Raw genomic sequence first — 18,586 nt, 5'->3', positions numbered from 1 at the left:
ATCACAGCCAGGCACTCACCCTGGCCAGCAGGAAAAGATGGAAACTGGGCCCTGGGCAGGAGGTTGCAATAGGCAATCTGATGGTCATAGGCAGGGCCAGGTACCCGGGCCACTGTCCGGACATTGTTCCCATAGTCACAAGTCATCTCCATACCGCTGAGGCTGGGCAGGCTGCCTGAGATCTGCAAGATCATCCCCTGGGGGAGAGATGCTTCAGATGAGGCCCAGGCCAAGCCCCTTACAGATCCTATCACAAGCGCCTCTGACCCTGAGTGTCCAGCAGAAAAGAGATTCCCTTCAGGGAAGTCAAGGCCCTCTAAGGGGAGTGACCCCGGGGTTTCAGTTTTCCCACATGAGGCTCCTCATCTCTGAGGTAAGGAAGGCTCTGTAAACCAGGTATTGCAATACAACCTATAATCACAGCACTTGGGAATCTGAGGCAAGAGGATTGTCGCCACAAGTTCAAGGCTAGACTGGCCTATGGTCTCAAAACCAGAAGGTCTCTGTAGCACAGGGTTGCTATGACCCCACTTCCCACCCCCAGACACCCGGACCTTACTCGCACCTCAGGGCTCTTGTGGAACAATTCTTTTGTACACTGTGAAGATGTGTTGCTCTCATTGGTTTAACAGTTAAATGGCCAATAGCTAGGCAGGAAGAGGTAAAGACAGGAGAGCCAGACTGAGAGAACTCTGGGAAGAAGGAGGTGTGGGGAGAAGCAGGAGATGAGCATGTCATGCGGGTAACAGATACTGCCTGCCATGTGGTATAGATAAGAAATATGGATTCTTTTACGTTGTAAGAGCTAGTTAGTAACAAGCCTAAGCTATTGGCCACTACCCCCTTCTCTGCCATATCAGGAATAGGTAACAGTGGCTAGCACACCTAGGAAGAGACAGAGGTCTGGGTATCCCCGCTCAGCATCTTCAGGAACTGCGATTTAAACACCAGCAGTGGCCCTGTGCACTGCTCTGTTATCCAGGATACACTGTCCTAGCTATGACCAGGTTCTCCAAGAGCCCATGACAGGCCTTGAAGAGTGGCCTAGCCATGGAGGAGGTGCCTGGCCCTTGCTGTGCACCTGAGCTTCCTCAAGCCTGGCTGCCACTGCTCTTTCCACATCCTCCAGGCTTTGTGCTGCTGTGGCACCACTCACCGTGTAGTCTCGGCGCACATCGATCTCAGAAGGCAGCACAGTCATGGCAGGGCAGCGGCCGGGGCCCTGACTGGCACTGGTCCAGAAATGCGGCTGACTGGAGTTGGCGCAATCCTGTTGCAGTGTGCACCTGCAGGCACCGTGGGGTCAGGTCCAAGGTCAGGGCCACTGCCCCTAGCCCTCCCTGACCTGTCAGCATTGCATCGGGGTGGGGGGTGGGGACCCTCACCGCGTCTCCAGAGTGCACCAGCCACAGTAGGCGTCAGCTGCACCCACACAGTCCCCGCAGGTGGAATGCACCTCACATGCTGCAACCTTCACACGGGCCATCTGCAGGCAGAAGGGATCCAGTTGAGCAAGGTAGCCACCCCTGTCTTGTGGGGTTAAGGGGAGCTAAGGTTGAAGGCGTTAGTTGAGGACATGTTGGGGAGACATGGCCTCCTTGAAGCATGGAGTCCCTGACATGAGTGAGCAGTGGAGGTGGTCCCAGGAGGAAGGTCAGCGTGTGCAAAGGCCCTGCACCAAAGCTGGCTGGCTACAGCTCGCCTCACCTGGTGGGACGTCATCAGGTACAGGAAACCAGGATCCACGGGGTCAAACTGCATGACATGGTGCACGGGTTCCCCGTAGGCCACTGTCAGCACCCGCCTGCTGACGACCTGCATGCTCTCGTTCAGGCTGATCTGTGGGAGGAAAGACCGCCACCTGCGGATGCCAGGACTGCCACCCACAAGGTCAGGCTACCTCAGGTCTTCTCTCCCCTCCTGCTCGGATGGCCCAGGGTTAAAGGAAAAGCCAGGCATCTAGGGGGAGCATCCCACACTCTTATTCCCACACAGACTCCACAGTGCCCCCACCAGGAACTCCCTGCTGCCCGACTCTAGCATACACCTAGGTCTATGTGTAGGCCACAGTTCCCAAAACACTCTCATGTACAATCCACACGAGCTGTTCTCCAGCGCCCTGCCTTGGCTTACCCAGTGGACAAGAGTCGGGGGATGGCCACCTGTTCTACAGGGCTGCAGAGTCCCAGGTGAGGTCCCAGGCCCCTTTGCACACCCCTCTGAGGACTGGCAAAGTCCTCTCTGTGCTCCCCTCTAGTCCCCAGCATGTTGAGTGCTCAGGGCTCTAAGCTGTTTATCTAAAGGTTGGTGGTCTGGACCTCTGGGGCCTCCCTCTCACTCAGCCTCCTCTGGGTTTCTAAAACCTGCAGAGGCTCCCTGCAGGAAGAAACTGGCTGTGGATTCAATACCTTGATAATCAACGCAGCCACACCCCCAGCTCTTTTCCCCTTTGTTTCTCTGTTACTCATACACCCGCCACCAAGGCCTGTTCTTGTCTTTGCCACACGCCTTCCTAAGAGTACTGCCATCCTTTTCATTCTGGGGTGTACCAAGTCATTCCCAGACACCACCACCCCCAGGCTCAGGCTTAGCCTTTGAGACGTCCTTGCTGCCGGGGCCTCTTGGGATGCTAGCAGGGGCTTGGTTACTGATCTCACACTACACACGCCACCCCACACACGCAGACACAGACACCAATTCATTTCTCCTCCCTAGGTGTTCACTGAACCCTGAGGCCCTAGCTAGCGATCGAGCTAGAAGCTCCAAACAAGGAAAGGGTTGGCAGGAGAAACACCACCCTGTGCAGACTGGTGTGTGACCTTTCCAGGCTGAGCTGTGGGGTGGGCAGGCACCTGCCTAAGTTCAGCTCCATCACTGAGGTCCTAGGCTCCATCCCAAGCCTGGCACAGATAAATCAATTAGAAATGAAAAGGAATGACCCATATTTATCTACGAGGTCACTCTGAGGGCAGTCACCTCTCTTGAAGGACCTCAGTGGCCCCCTTCTGTGCAACAGACTCACAGCTACATCCTTGGCCTGGTGTGAGAGAGGGCATGGTTCCTGCTATGTAAACTCTGAGGCACTGGGAAACAGCAGGTGTCTAAGGATGGCAGCTTTGTGGGTAGAAGGTGGAGAGGGCTCTGACCACAGCCCTGATCTGCCTCATTTCTCCTAGATGGATAGAGTCTGAATCTAGAGAAGACATGCTCTGCCCTCAGGCCACACAGCAAGGAACAGAAGTCAAAAGCAGAAGCCACACCTCTGATACAATACTGAGCCCTGACAGCCACCTCCTTCACCCAGCAGAGGATTGAAACTGAGTAACACGTATTGGGGCCCTGGGTCCATAACGGGTGGTTCCATGCCAGGATTGTAGGGCTCAAGCCCCACCCCCATCCCACCCAGGCAGCTGCCAAAGGGAATCAGATTATGGGCTCTGAGTCAATTAGACTGAGCTTGGCTCAGAGGCTGACTCTTCCCTAGAGAGAGGCAGCGGGCGGGGGTTGTCCCCCCGTCCACCCTGCCCTGGGGTAAGAAAAGAAACTCCTTGCCTTCCCTTAGCTCTGGAACTTGCAGGGTGGTCACCAGCAGGACTGTGCCCCCCCCCATTAAAGTCCCACAACCACTGCAGCCAGTAGGGAAACTGAGGCCCAGCAAGAGCACTGCAAAGATCAAGAAGCCACTACTGGGCAACAGACCCCAAGCCAGGAGAGATGCTGACATAGATGCTGACAGCTCTTATGAAAGGTCCTCCCCTCCACGAGAGTCCATCGTGGAGCCATGGAGGGAAAACCTGAAGGGGACAGTAACACTGGGCCTTCTGTGGCCCATCCCTGGGAAGTTCCCATCGTATAAGCTTACCTTCAGCAGCCTCCCGGTGGCAGTGCCCAGGAAGACAGCAGTATAGTTGTTGGCGCTGGCCACAGCCACAGCTGTGAGCCCTGGAGCACGGAACACGGGTGATGCACTCAGCGGCTGCAGGATGGACAGGGGGTGCTGTAGGTGGGCCGCACCACAATCCAGCTGCTCCAGCTGTAGCTGTGGAGACAAGGCAGGTTAGACCTCAGCTCTGGAACCTTCTCTGGCTCCCTGCTTACCCACACAGCTGGATCTCAGCTCTCAGCTCCTGCTTGAAGGCCCTGCCTCCAAGCTGAGGCCAAGCTTAACAGATACCAGACCCTATCCAGGACTAACCTTGACCTTAGGTGACAGAGCTACCCCTAGGAGATGACTGGTGTTTAAGGTGTATGGGAACTGGACTGGGTTCCGGGAGGGAGGGAGGAAGGAAAGACAGGCTGGCCAGTTTGGCTAAGAGACTAGAGACTAGAGGTACACTACAGGGGTACAACTTGCCACTTCAGATACCGGGGAGGCTGAGACAGGAGGGTCACCTGACCCTGGGAATTTCAGACCAACTTGAGCAATACAGTGAAATCCCAATTCAGAATAAAAGACGCAGGTGATTGGAACTGGGTGACAACCACACACCTGGCCACATCATTCCTCCTGGCCGGCCACTGCACAGGCCAGAAGAGCCCAAATTCAGTCACCGAAAGTCATCCTTGCCTCAGCTTACCTACTGACACCCCCAGTTTCTTGGGACTGTTCCTATGTGTGTGTGGGAAGGGTGCCTGTTGGGTGTGTGAAATGGTTCAGCAGCTGCAAGGGTTTGCCACACAGGCTGAGTTTGTCTGTGGAAGCTGTGTAAAGAGCCAAATGCAGAGGTGCACATCTGTAATCCCAGAACTTTTGTGGACAGATGGAAAGTAGAGATAGGAGACTCCTCCAAACTTCCCATTAGCAACAAGAGAGTCACTGCCTCAAAGCGGATGGCGAGGATGGACTCTGGAAAGTTGTCCTCTGACCTCCAGACACATGCTCCCACATGGGTAGAGTCCGAGGCGATAGAGGTCAGTGGAGGACCATTTGCCCAGCACACATAAACGGACTGCCCAACCCCCAAAGGGCTTTTCTGACCCCAGTCTTCTGAGCCCTTAGGTCTCCATTCCAGCCACCTCCCCAGCCTGTCCCACAACTGTCTGCCAGGTTGCCCACAGGAGTATGTCCCAAGTCCTCTGGGAATGTCAGAAAACAAGCTGACGCCTTTAAACCCAGCACTTGGGAGGCAGAGGCAGGTGAATCTCTGTGAGGTCGAGACCAGCCTGGTCTACAGAGCTAGTTCCAGGACAGGCTCCAAAGCCACAGAGAAACCCTGTCTCGAAAAACCAAAAAACAAACAAACAAACAACCCCCCCGCCAAAAAAAAGAAAACACAAGGACCAAGCCCAACACTCAATTCAGTCCCATACATATCTCCCTGTAAGAATTTGCCAGTCGTCTCAGTAAAAGCAGCGATAATGGAACAATAGGAGAATACGGCAACGGAGTGAAGCCAGGGTAGGCCCCCGGCTCACACTGGAGCAGACCTAAGCGGCATGGGCCCCCGGCTCACACTGGAGCAGACCTAGGCAGCGTGGGCCCCGGCTCACACGCGAGCAGACCTAGGCGGCGTGGGCCCCGGCTCACACGCGAGCAGACCTCGATAGCTTTCAGTCAGGAATTTCTACCCCTTCTCCTAGAGTAGCATTTCATGGCTTTTCTGTGATGCATCAAATTGCCACCACCATGATTTTGCACTTTAAGAAAAATTAGGGTCATGGGAGCAAAGTTCTGGCATCTGGGGACAGGAGGGCAGTGACCACGACTACTGAATAGAGAAGGGAGCAGCTACCAAATAGGTGGCTTAGGCAGGGTGGAAACTGGACGTGGCTCAGGTCCAGATGTGGGGCTGGGATGGACAGCACAAGACCTCATCATGGCGCTTGGAATGGCAAGCAACTTCAAGATTATGAATTATTTCTGGATTTTTCCACTTAATATTCTAGGACGTCAGCTGACCAAGAGCAAGAGAAACCGTGCAAACAAAATCACTCTGCACTTTGACTCCTTCTGACCTCTGCTTCGGGGCCGACCCACTTGCTTTTGTACTGGATGTAACTGAGCTAAGATGGGTGCTGAACAGTCCTCCAGGCTGGGCTCCTCCCCAGCTGTCCTGCACCACAATGCTATGGCCGCCCCATCCCACTGAGACCATGTCTCCCACAACTTACATAACATTCTCCAGTGAATACAGATTACTTACTTGCGTCATTAAATGAGTTGTTTTCTAAATTAAAATTGTAAACCCTTTCCGTGGGATGTGAGCTCTGGGAGACCCCAGGAGCGGCTCTGGGGTTCTTTGCTGAGCCCTGCTGGGCTGTCCAGCCAGGGTGGGGGTCCTGGGAAAGGCAGAGCCAACTCTGGGCTGGGGGTGATTTGTGGGCCATGGTGAGAAGAGAGGCAGCGGAAAGACTGGGAACTGACTCCCGCAGCCCGCCCTGACGTTCACAAGCCATTAATTCTGTGCCGAAGGAATTTTCAAAAAGCCTTTCCCCCAACCTTTTTTTTTTCTCTTATCCTAAAAATAAAATCTTAAAAAAAAAAAAAAAGCTTTTTTTCCTCTCTCTCTCTCTCTCTCTCTAAAGGAGAAGTGAACATCAGGGGATGGAATGATCTGGGAGGGAAGCTGCCTGTCTGGGCCAGAGGCTCCTGCAGCAGCAGGGCTGGGAGACCCACAAAGGTCCTGAGCATGGCCTTGTTGAACTTGGTGACTGAGGTGTGGGCCCTGGGCCTCAGACTGGAATTTCTTCCCTAGCACCCTACTCACTGGGGTAGGCCACATAACCCCAACCTATGCCTAGATCTATGTGGCACGGCACACCCCCATCCCTGTGACACTGTTGCACCTTGTGACCCCCTATTGTCCTCAGGGTATCCTGCCAACTGCTCAGGACCCTGGCCACCATTCTGCCCACTACCCGCACTTTAGGCCAACCGCATGATTTCTCTGCAGTTCTTGAAACATGCCTCACCCCCCCCCACTAGTGCCCCACACCGCTCTACAGGCCTGCCCTCAGCAGCCAGTGTTGGCGGAGACAACCCCTGGCACCTCAGGCCCCAAGCGCCACCCGTTTCCCCTCCAGGCAATCCAGGCTGCAAATTTTCAGTCAATCTTCGAGTTGAGACTCCAAAAAGCTAAGTTCAGGGATGGCGGAAGATGGCTCGGTTAGCTCGGCTGGACAACTTGCTCGGCAAACATGAGGTCCCAAGTTCAATCCCCCTGGCCAGGAGTTTGGCCAGGCAGTGGTGGTGCATGCCTTTAATCCCAAAGGATTAGTCTGGTAGGCGGAGGCAGGTGGAGCTCTGGGAGTTCAGGCCGGCCTGATCTACAGTCAGAGCTATTACATAGAGAAACCCTGTCTCGGGAAACAAACAAACAACAAAAGTTTGGGGGCAAAGGTTTGTATTCCCAGAACTCAGGAGGCAAAGAACTGTGGATACTTGCAGTTCATTGACTAGCAAGCCTAACGTACTTAGAGAAATCTGTGAGGACAACACGCAAGGTTGTCCTCTGGCCTCCAGATGTATGTGTGCGACCATCACAAAGGTGTGTGCAGGCACACACACACGCACGCACCCACTTCTCTGTGACAATACTCCACTGGCCAACACTTCTATTATTCAGGTATCACACACTTAATGGGCTCCTCTGGCGTACTACTCCTGCGTGAATACTTACTAAAGAAGGGAAATTAATTTCGACTAAGGCGTGAATGACTATATTCAGCTGCGTCCTTTCCAAGCAGAGTGAGGGGAGGCGATGCAGCCGTGGGGTGCTGGAGAGGCAAGGAAAGAATATGGTTCACGGTAGGATCACTGTGTGCAGCACAGAGCAGGCAGGTGTTGGGCTGAGACAAAGCCCAGCAGCTAGCTCTGTTTCTTGTAAGAGCCTCAGTTTGTCCCCCTCTGAAATGGGCTAGGAAATGGCCACTGATTGCCGCTCTTCCTTCGGAGCACACGGCCCCTCCCTTAGAGCTGACTGCCTCCTGGGGCCAGCTCAGCGCTGCCCAGTCTCCATTAAAGGGCTGCCCTATTGATTTCACTCTCGCAGTAATTGCAGCTGAATACAGCTCTTCTCTCCCAGGAAGCCAGCTGCAGGGGGGCTTGCAGTATGCCTGCCATATCCTGCCCACAGACCCCGTCGGACCTCAATACCTCCGCAGCAGGCACTCAGAGGAGGATAAGGCATGACAACCGTGGTCACCATGGTTCTATCCCACCCAGGTGCCTACGGTGCAGATGGCTCTGGCCTGGGGACACCTTCCTGTCTGAGGCCCAGAATGAAAGGCTCACGATTGCTCAGAAGTGTCACACAGCTGAAGGTGGGGTGACAACAGCTACTGGACTGCCCAGAACTCCTCACTCACCCCCGTCTCCATGACAACCAATGGGAGGCCCTGTGGGAACCACACCCCATTCCACAAGTTTTCACAGCTAGCTGAGGGTGGCACCCCAATACTTTGGCCCCTCTGACAAATGGAACAAGGTGGTGTGGGATGCCAGGAAAGAGGGCTGAGGAAGGACCACAGGCGCCCTTCCTGCCTTTCTAAGAACTTTGCCATTAAGATGAAAAGTAGTGGGTAGTGGTGGCGCACGCCTTCAGTCCCAGCACTCGGGAGACAGAGGCAGCCGGATCTCTGAGTTAGAGGCCAGTCTGGTCTACAGAGTGAGTTCCAGGACAGCCAGGGCACAAAGAAACCCTGTTTCGAAAAAACAACCACACGCACACATGCATGTACGCATGCACAACTGCAAAATAGGCCATGACCCGCCTGCAGCTCAACAGCCTCCAGTGGGTCTCCAGTGCAGTCAGAATAAACACAAGCCTTCAAGGGCCTGCTCAAAGGAACCCTGACCTGTGGTGGGTGTGTGATTCCTGTCCTGGTCAGCTCCTCCCTCAGCTTTCCACCTAGGAGGTAAGGACACACTTCCTAGTCTCAAGCCTTGACCTCCACCAGACCTGGAGGACAAGGACAGGAATCAAGGCAGGTTGGAGCAGGGTTCTCCTGGGGGCCCAAGAACAAGGGCGACCACAGCAGACAGGAGCTTCCTACAGAGCCAGCCAGTTGGGGAGCTCAGCTCTTGGCCTTACTATTTGTCTCAGGAATAAAAGGAATATTCTGGAGCTTGCATAGAAACAGAATATCATCTCCAAGAAATCCAGCCCTAAGTCCCCAGCTCCCAACTTGGGCACGAGCTGCCCTTTGGAACATGGTGTCTCTAGGTGGACAATGCCTCACCTGAGGGCAAACTGCGGCACAAAAAGTTTCCTGAAGCCTACCAGTGTACCAGCTCTGGCTGGGGGATGGGGAGGGGATGGCAGACTCAGTTCTGGAAGGTTCTCTCGGAGGAAACTGCTCTTGCTGAGAAGCCCATGCACCTCCCAGGGCCCCCAATAGACATCCGGGAGCTGCTAGAGATGCCAGCACACAGGCGGGCAGGAGATACCGTGAGACACACAGCCTAGCTATTTGCTGGCTTCCTCATCTGTGAGACTGGGACAGTCACAGCACCTGCCACACAGGACTGCCCGAGGAAACCTGAGCACCAGAGGGGGCTCTGGGACATCTGCAGTGGCAGGGTGCCCAAGGATGGGTAAGCCCTGCCAATTGACCGCTGGGTACCTACAGCTGCCGGGTGTCTGTGCTGGTTCTTGGGTTAGCATCCTCCACAGTAGAGGCTTGGTGGCCTGATATGCTGCTTCCTGGAACCTGAGGGGCTGACTCAGATGGAGGTTGTTTGGCTAGTTGGCCACAGCTGGCCAGACACCCAGCTCCCCTTCTCAGGCTGTTTCTCATTCCCTGGCCTGGCCCTGTCCCCAGCAACTCCCCCCCCCCCACTACTTGTCCCCAAGGAGCAGTGTGGTGTGGGCTAAGAAGCTCTGTGTTTCTCCTCAGCCTGAGGCCCTGCCCCCAAGCTAGCTCCAGTAGGCAGGCCTCATCTAGTTAGATGGCTCTCTGCTGCTTCTTCGCTGCAGGGGACTAGTTGTGTCTCCTAGGCTGGCCTCTGCTGGTCCCTAGTGGGCTGGGGACCAGATGGAGTCTGACACCTCCTCTGCAGCACAACCTCCCTCCTCTCGGGCCTCCTGTAGTCCCCTGTCCCCAGGGGCTCCTAGACTCAGGCAGGTCTGTTGTGTCTTCAGTCTGTGGTCCCCGTGGCTGCCAGCTGGAGAAACTGAGGCCCGCCGCATCATCACAACATAGCGGGCAAACAGAGGCTGAGATGGCCCATTCAGGCAGCTGGCCAGCACCCAGCTCAGCTCCAGGCCTCCGCTCAAAGCTACTGAGTGCAGCAGCTCCGTTATTTACTGATTGGACCTGAAGTGCTGCGGTGATCGGCCCTCTGGGGCTGTGCAGGCCTTGGACCAGAGCCGCAGGCTTCCGTCCTCTATAGTATGTGATTTATGGGGGTTTGGGATGAAGGCAGTGCATTTGGAGGGCAAGGGCCTGGCTGCCTGGGAGCCTGGGGGTATCGTGGGTCAGCACCAGAGGAAGCCACTTCAGCTGGACCACCGGATGCCTACCTGGTTGACCCAACGTGGGTTTGATAAGAGGAAGCTGTGTTCTGGGGTAGCCAGGATCCTGTTCTGGCGCTTAGAGACACTCCTGGGGATGTCCCTGCTCAGGGACAGCTGGTTTCCATGGCGATGCTCACACCATTGTCAGCGCTGGAAAGGCCTTCGGGAATCACCTTGTGCAGCCACCACAGGGGAATTTGGCCAGCACCTAGTGGCAGCCAGGACTTTTCCAGAGCCAAACGGGCCATGTGTCCTCACCTTCTAAAGCCACACAGGCTACCCAGGGCCAGCAGGATGCTGTCTAAGACCTTGGTCCTCAGACAAGACCGTGTGTTCTCAGTCTAAGCTGGCCACCACACTACTGCCTTATCTCTGCCATGATTCCGTCCTTCCCTGCCCAGCATGGTCCTGAGTGTTCTGGGACTCTGGGATACTGGGGCCGGGTCGACCTTCTCTCTTCAGGCCGTGCAACAAGCCTAGTCCCCTCTAGAAGGGATACTCCTTGGGATTAGGCACAGGACATGACAAGCATCTTGATGACAGGCCAGTAAAGGGGCTGAAGGGTTCTGACTCTAGCCTGGGGCAATTCTGCAGGCCTCCTGGGAGCACTCACCGCCACTTTAGGTCACTTTTAGGCTCCATTTCCCCACCTTTAAAATGGGCTCATTTTAAAAGTGCTCAGTGCAGAAGCACAAAGCTCTGAGCCCAGATCCCCAGCACCCACGTGCAAACTGGCTGTTTCCACCAACAATCCCAGCGCTGGGAGGTGGAGGCAGGAGCATTCCTTGGAGATCACTAACCAGCCAGTCCAGCCAAAGAAGCTCCAACGAAAGACCTTAAAACTAAGGTGGAGAGGGACAGAGGAAGACACAGGACATTGTGTGCTCATGTATCTCTACAGATGTAGATAAAACCATTTTATTGGATGTGTGTGTGTGGGGGGGGGGAGTTGGGTGCTTTGCAAGTGCCTGGCCCAGAACAAACTCTCAAGAAACTTCACAAATCACAAAGGGACATTTGCATTTTTGGTGGCTGAATGAAGAACTGTCAATTTGTGGTCCAGCTCAAACCCCACAGAAGCCACCAGAACTTGAACCACACACTAGTTCCCTAAACTACAGAAGCAAGGCTACCTAGCCAGCTAAGTAGAGAAGGCCTCTGCTGTGACTGTGCCCTGGGCCACGGCATCCATCCACACTTCTAGTATGTCCCCCAACACAGTGACTCAGGACCCCACTGGCAGGAACAAAAGGAATCTGTCTGATCTGCATTCTTCTGTGCAGATAAACATTTCCATACTCCCACAGGCTAGGGCCCTCATGAGAAGAGACTTTGCTTAGCTTTTTGTTTTGGTTTTGTTTTTAGGTCTGACTATGGAGTTCAGGCTGGCCTCTAACTCACAATCCTCCTGTTTCAGCCTCCTAAGCGCTGGGAGGCAGTTTTACAACACTACACCTGGGAAAGGCACTACATTTTCAGGGTCAAGTGTGGCCAGATGCTTTCAGGCCCCTCTGTGCTCTCTCGAGAGGCTCCAGCATTCAGCCCTCTGCACATGCTCCATGGCTTCACCCCACCTATGTACTTCCCAGGAACTGTGGTGTCCAGCCTCCCCCAGGGACTTGCCCAAATGACCTCATTCCAGCTAAGGGGGAACTCAGGCACCCTGAGCTCAGAGCTCTCAGCTGGCCTGTCATCCCTCAGCAAAGTCTGGTCACAGGGAGTCCGAAGCCAGCCAGCAGTTTGGGGATCTGGAACCGTAGAGTACTGTATGACCCAGGGCAAGTCCCTTGCCCTCTCCGGGTCCCAGTTTCCCCCTCTGTAAACCTCACTGTCTGAGGACTGTTGCCAGTGAGAACTAGGCAGTGACAAACACACCCAAACACCACCCCCAAACAAACAAGCAAGGCTGGCAGCTCCCTCAGTTGATGCGCAGCAGGCACTGACCTGGCTGGCTTTCAGTGGGCCTGCTCCACTGGGACAGGGCCTCACCACACTTCTCGGCCTCAGGCCGGCTCCCTCAGAGCCTGGTGTGAGCTCATCAGCTGCAAGGGCCCAGCCCGCCCTCCTCTGAGCACCTGCTGTCTGCTCCACACACCAGCATGCTGTGCTCAGACGACTTTCTTCCCGCAGCACCTGCACCTGCCGTTTCCTGGGTGCAGCATATGAGAGATTCTGACCCACATCTTTGACAAGAGACACAGACTTTCCTCAAAAAGGAGAAACCGTGGAGCACAGGGAGGGTGACTGACTGGCCCTGGGCTTCAGAACAGAAACCCTGTCAGCTTTGTCCCCGGGGGGACCAGACACTCTGGGAGGGGGGCAGAGCTGTGGCCCAAGCCCACCAGTCTTTCCAGGAAGGTCGTCCTGGCCAGGCTTTCCCCTAAATCCCACAGGGGTCTCTGCTTGCCTCCTTAACACAAGGTGCCGACTTCAAACCCCTCCCAAACCTAAAGCCTGTCTTGGAAGCTCTCTCCCTCCGCCACCACCTGCCATCTCAGCCCTGAAATTGGTGTAGAAAATACCTTCCTGAGCCGTGTGCCACCCACCACACGCCTGCTTTAAAAACGCCCAGGGAGGGTTTTTTTTTTTTTCTGCCATTACTATAAAAAGACTCCATGAAAAAGCAGGCCTGGTATTTGCTGTGCTGTACCGCAACTTAAGGACACACATGTCATGGTCATTTAGAAGCAAAAGATTCAGAGAAAGGCGTGACATCCTGCCAGCTCCACCTTGCCATTCCCTGTGCCTCAGTATCACCACCAATAACATACAACTGCCCAACATGCTCTCCCTTAAACACACTGTGGTGTGAGGATGGGAATCCTACCTAACTACCATCTGGACAGGACAGGCTTTGAGGGCCCCAGCTGCCCACACCAGAGGCAACAGTTCTACCTGTCCTGCGGCTGCAGCACAGAGAACACAGGGCCGGCCCAGCACAGGGTAGGGGTTCAGAGAACATCTCACCCAGCTGGGTCCCTCCTTGCTGGCCATCATGGGCTTTCTGGATCACACCACTGCCAACTCCTGAGCATGGCAATGGGCAAACAGTGTGTGCATCTCATCAAATCCCCACAGCGACCCTAGGCCGCTTCAGAGGACCCCATTCGGAACCAGGATGTAGCTCAACTGCAACAGTACTTACCTAGCATGCCTCTAGACCCTAGGTTTGACACTCAAGGGCATGTCCACTGAGTATGGTGGCACACACCTGTAAACCCATCACTCAACCTAAAACTGAGCTACACAGTAAGCCTAAACCTGGCTTCGGCTACATGAGACCCAGCCCATCCTTAGTCCCCATGTTGTCCAGGAGGCTAGAAACCAGGAAAATAACATGAGGGTCCCTAGAAAGCAGAGGTCTCAAAACACTGGGGGTTTGGTAAATGTTCAGGGGACCCACCTGGGGCTGCAGGTGCAGATGGGGGGGTCTTACAGTTCCAGAGCAGGCCTGATGAGGACACTGTTTTCCAGAAGAGCCTAGAGCCCAGCCAAGAGCTAACTGTATCCCAGGGGTGAGAACAGCACAGCACAGCAAAGACTGTTGTGCACCAGGCACCAAGCACTTGACTTTGTGGTTAACTTGCTCATTTGCTTCTAATGCCTCTGTGGAGACTGTGTGCGTGGTCCTAAGGCCCTAGTAGAAAGACTGTGTGCGTGGTCCTAAGACCCCTCCCCCACCAGTAGGGCTTCTGGGTGCAGTACCTTAACGCTGGGGAGAAGGAAACTGAGTCTTAGCAAGACTGTTGCCTGAACAAGGTCACAGCCAGGCAGTGACAGATGGACTTTAAGCAGGGGAGCTGGCGAGGGCTTGACAAGGACAACAGCACTGCCGCAGGTCCAGACACAGGGTGGGGGGTAGGGACTATCTGGGGGTCCTGCCAGGGACCGTAGCCTGAGTCCACAGCTGGGCACTGGGTAGGGAGAAGGCAGCAGACAAACTTAGAAGGGCCCCAGCGGGGTTACTATGTGGCCTTGAGGTGAGGAGCAGGCCTAAACTACAGTGCCCTGGGGCTAACTTCCCTGTAAAAGCCCTGCCCCCATAGGGAGGAGGACAATCCAACTGCCTTCAGCCTGGTGAGTCACTGTGCCGGCCCAGGGGGCACCAGGGACCGTGGGAATCAGGGCAGATCTTACTGGAGGGGGAGGGGAGAGGCAGCCTGAGGAATCCCACAGAACCCTTCATCAGCTAGGGGCCCACAGAAGGCTGCCTCCCCTGCCCACAGAGCTTCCCCCTTCCTAGCCAGTCACAGCCACGAAAGGCTGTGGCTCTATAAAGAATGGTGACTGCTCTCACCCCTGCCTTGCGCAGGGGCCTGACCCTGGCGGGTGTCAAGGCTGTAAGCTTCAGACAGTCCATTTGCCTCTCCCCCTCTGACCTTCCCTGTGAGGAGATGACCGGCAGGGTGGTAGGCGGCTGTGGGAGTCTTTGCCAAGGAAAGGAATCTAGGCTTGCTCAAAGCCCCAGTGTTGGGCACACCCACGGGAGAGAGACTGGCTACTACTGGGGGCCAGAGAGAGAGAGAGAGAGAGAGAGAGAGAGAGAGAGAGAGAGAGAGAGAGAGAGAGAGAGAGAGAGACAAGTCTCAGTGAATACAGAAGGCTCTGCTTCCTGACCCTCTGCAAAGTCAGTGCCATTTTGGGGTGGAAAATGAGGACCCCACAAGCCTACCTTCTGAAGACAATAGAAAGTGAGTTCTGCTGAGCAATCCTTTAAGGGGACTGGCTGGCTGTACCCAAGGTCACCCCACCTGGTGACCCCTAACCTGGCCCTCTTGCCGCTGCCCACTCCCAGGTCCCACTTCATCCTTCGTCCTGTAGTTTCTCTGTTCCAACCAAGATTCCCCGCCAAAGGCTCTTTCCATCTTTGGTGGCCCCATCTGTGCGGCTGGGCTGCCTGGATGTCCCCATTTGTCTGTTAGGCAGCATACCCCAGCACCATGGGCACAGGCAGGGGTGGGGGGTGGGCACACAGCTTGAGTTCAAGGCCTGATCTGCTAGCTCCCAGCTGTGTGGCTCTGAGTGACCCTTCAAACCCTTGCACCTGCTTCTTCGTCTGTATGTATAACAGAATTAAAAACAGACATTTGTTGAAGACAGGACACTCGACACACTAAGTTAAAAGTTCCCAGCACTGGGGGTCACCCCAGGTCTGCCATGCCACCTACCTGGTGCTTGGCTGCTATTTCCTGAGTGAGTGAAAGTGAGCCTTGAGCACGCACCTGTTTGCCAACCAGGTGACCTCTCCAGGGAAGCAGTCACTTGTCCTGACACATGTTCCCACCGGGAGTCTATATCCCTGCATGTCCAGGCTCTTGGGGCCTCCAGTGGGTGCCCCTGTCACACACTTAGCCCTTCCATCCCACCCTCTCCTCATCTTCAGGGCTCTGCTGCCACACCCATTCACACATGTGCCAGGGTGCAGTGGTACCCACAGTCTAAGGGCACCCACACTCTCCCAAGCACACTCTTGGTGCCACTCCCTCTCTCAGCTCAGCATGCACCTGTGGCCCCCACCTGCAGACCTGAGCTATAGGTGCTCTGTCTTCCGGGAACACCTGGGTACCTTGACAACGCAGACCTCGCCCCCGCTTAGGTGTGCGCACCTGTGACCCAGCTCACTCCCTGGCCAGCACCGCTGCCAGCAACCAATCCTCCGGGACATCCACATCCCGGCATACACAACGGATCCCCACACTGGCTCCCCAGAACCCCGGCGTACCTGTATGTTACGTCTGTTCTCGCAGGACGGCCCGGTGCCCTGCACCACGCTGTCCAGTACTGCCACCACGTCGGGCGCCGGCTCCACGAAGCAGGCAGTGCGCGCTGCACGGATGGCGGCCTGCACGTCGGCGAAGCGGAAGGCGCAGAGCGCAGCCGGGGCGTTGCGGGCACCTGGGGCGCCCTGGGGTCGCTCGAAGACGGCAAAGAGCAGGTCGCGCGCGGGGAAGACAGACACGAGGCGGCTGTAGAGGTCGCCGCGGCCCGCGCTACCCGCGCACTGCAAGCCCACCTGGATGTAGGACTCAGTAAGCTTCTTGGCGTCGCCGCCCGCACCGCGGGGCAGGCAGATGCGCGCCAGCAGGCTGCGCGCCTGGCTGTCCTTGTCGCCGGCACGCGCCTCGCTGTTGAGTGCCAGGTACGCGTAGGGCTGCGAGCCGCGCGGAGACGCCGGGTGCAAAAAGGCGCTCACGAAGCCCAGCTTGTAGTGCTCCTTGGCGCCCTGCTTGATCTTCAAGATGTTGTCGTCGGACGGGTTGAGGTCGAAGGTGAAGAGCTTGGCCAAGTTTCCACGCGCGTCCAGGGAGCGGATGGCGATCTCGGGCGTGTTCTCGAAGCGGTGGTCTTCCAGGCTACGGTTGCGCGGGAAGAAGGCGCTGCCATAGCCGGTGTACGTGGCGCCTACAAGCAGTCGGCTGCCCCCCGTGCCCGTGGCTGGCGGTAGGACTAGCCCCACGGTGGATGCATTGGGGTGGTTGGCAGCCACGTTCAGCATACTAGGGAACACGGTGACCGGTTCGGCGGGCGGCGCGGCAGGCGGGAAGCGCACGGCCAGGGCTGAGATGTTGCCCCGGCGCCGCAGCTGGCACAAACCCTGGTAGATGGAGCCGCACGCGACCACCAGACCCTGGCCCGGGTCCAGCTGCAGGATTTTGTTGTAGTTGTCGGTGAGGCGACGCGGGTGCTCGCACGAGGCCTGAGGGAGCTGCGGGGCGTGACACAGAGGGCTGTCCTGCACGGGGCCCACGGTCGCCTCGGCCTCTAGGCTCAGGTTGGCGCTCGACAGCTGGTACAGGCGGTTCACAGCCGCCAGGTACACGGTGCCCGCCGCGCCGTCCAGGGCGAAGTTGTTGGTGGGCGTGGGAGAAGGGAAGCGGCGCTGGATCTCCAGGGCGCCAGCCCGCGCCGCCCCGAGCAGCAGCAGCAGAGGCAGCGGCGGCAGACCGGGGCCCCGCGAGTGCGGGCGCGGAGGCCAGGGGACGGCCGCGGCAGCCCGGGCGCTAGGGAGTGCGCCGCCCGCGGCGCGACGAGCCATCCAGGCGAGCGCGGGCTGCGCGGCGAGGCGAGTGCATGGGGCGCGGCGCGGCCGGGAGCCGGGAGCTCGGAGGAGGCGAGAGGCGGGGGGGCGGGCCCGGGCCGCGAGGCGCTTCCTGCCCGCGCCTGCCGCCCCCGGCCCCGGCGCCCCGGCCCGACTCTGGCGCGCCGCACAGCCCGGGGGCGGCTCCGCGGAGGCCACGCCCCCAGCCCAGCTCCCCGCCCAGCTGCCTGGCCCACGCCCTTTCGCCCCGGGCCACGCCCCTGAGCCCCGCCCCACCCCTCCCGGCTGGCGGTCCGGGGTCGCTGCCGCCGGCGCTCCCAGCGGTCGGAAGTTCTTGCCTCTTTCCTGGTTCCTGACCACCTGGAAGGTCTTGCTCACGCTTGCTTGCTATCTTTTCTCTTTCTCCTCGTCCCGCTCCTTTCCCCCTTCTGTTTCTGGGCGCCGGTTTGTCTTTCCACCGCCGCGGAGAGTTTCGCTCTCTCAATCTCTCCGACTCCCCTACTTCGCTCCTGTCAACTCCGCCCCGTGCCTCTCCAGCGTCACTCCCTCTCCCTCATCGGCGTTTTTCTGTTCCCGCAGCTCTCCCTCCCCACTCTCTTCCTTTCCTTGTCCCCCGAAGCCTTCCATTTCTCCTCCACTGCCTGCCGCTTCTGGCCACAGCCCCTCATCACATGTTCCCCAAACCTCACTCTACAGACAAGTCAGACCAAGGGACATCAGGCCCTGGGACGCCATGATCTGTCCCCAAAACTGTCCTGTAAAGGGAGTTCACAAGCAGCCGGCACCGTGCAACAAGCTTGGCAATCCTACAGCAGAAGCAGGAAACTATAAAACGAAGTATGTCTCTCGTGCTATACCATGGGACATGCTGGACTGAGCAGGACACCAGATTACAGGGCCTTGGTCTCTGTGTGGAGCCAGACCCCTTGGACCCCCAGACCCCTGCCCTTAGTCCAGGGTTCTGAGAAGACCTTCCAGCGTCCCACATATGAGCTGGCACTGGGCCCGTCTCCTTTGATCTACAAAAGAATAGGAAGGTCCTGGGATAGAGGCAGGTAGAGACTCAGAAATACGCAACCCATTTTACATA

At 56.8% G+C, this 18,586-nt stretch overlaps 1 protein-coding gene across 1 annotated transcript in view; it reads right to left on the bottom strand.

The window, feature by feature from the left end:
- Plxnd1 (plexin D1) overlaps positions 1-17,693 on the bottom strand; it is a 40,311-nt gene extending 22,618 nt beyond the window's left edge. The window contains exons 1-6 of the mRNA XM_057767760.1: positions 16,180-17,693; positions 3,863-4,039; positions 1,708-1,839; positions 1,386-1,486; positions 1,157-1,286; positions 20-197 (exon numbers count right to left, since the gene is read on the bottom strand). Of these exons, the coding sequence (XP_057623743.1) occupies positions 20-197; positions 1,157-1,286; positions 1,386-1,486; positions 1,708-1,839; positions 3,863-4,039; positions 16,180-17,493 (2,032 nt within the window). The 5' untranslated portion in view covers positions 17,494-17,693. The remainder of the gene's footprint in view (positions 1-19; positions 198-1,156; positions 1,287-1,385; positions 1,487-1,707; positions 1,840-3,862; positions 4,040-16,179) is intronic.
- Positions 17,694-18,586: the final 893 nt, after the last annotated feature.

This window comes from Chionomys nivalis, chromosome 1, assembly GCF_950005125.1.
Source record: "Chionomys nivalis chromosome 1, mChiNiv1.1, whole genome shotgun sequence".
Lineage (NCBI taxonomy): Eukaryota > Metazoa > Chordata > Mammalia > Rodentia > Cricetidae > Chionomys > Chionomys nivalis.
The sequence above is the reverse complement of the archived record's forward strand: the minus strand, read 5'-3'. Positions and strand labels throughout refer to the sequence as shown.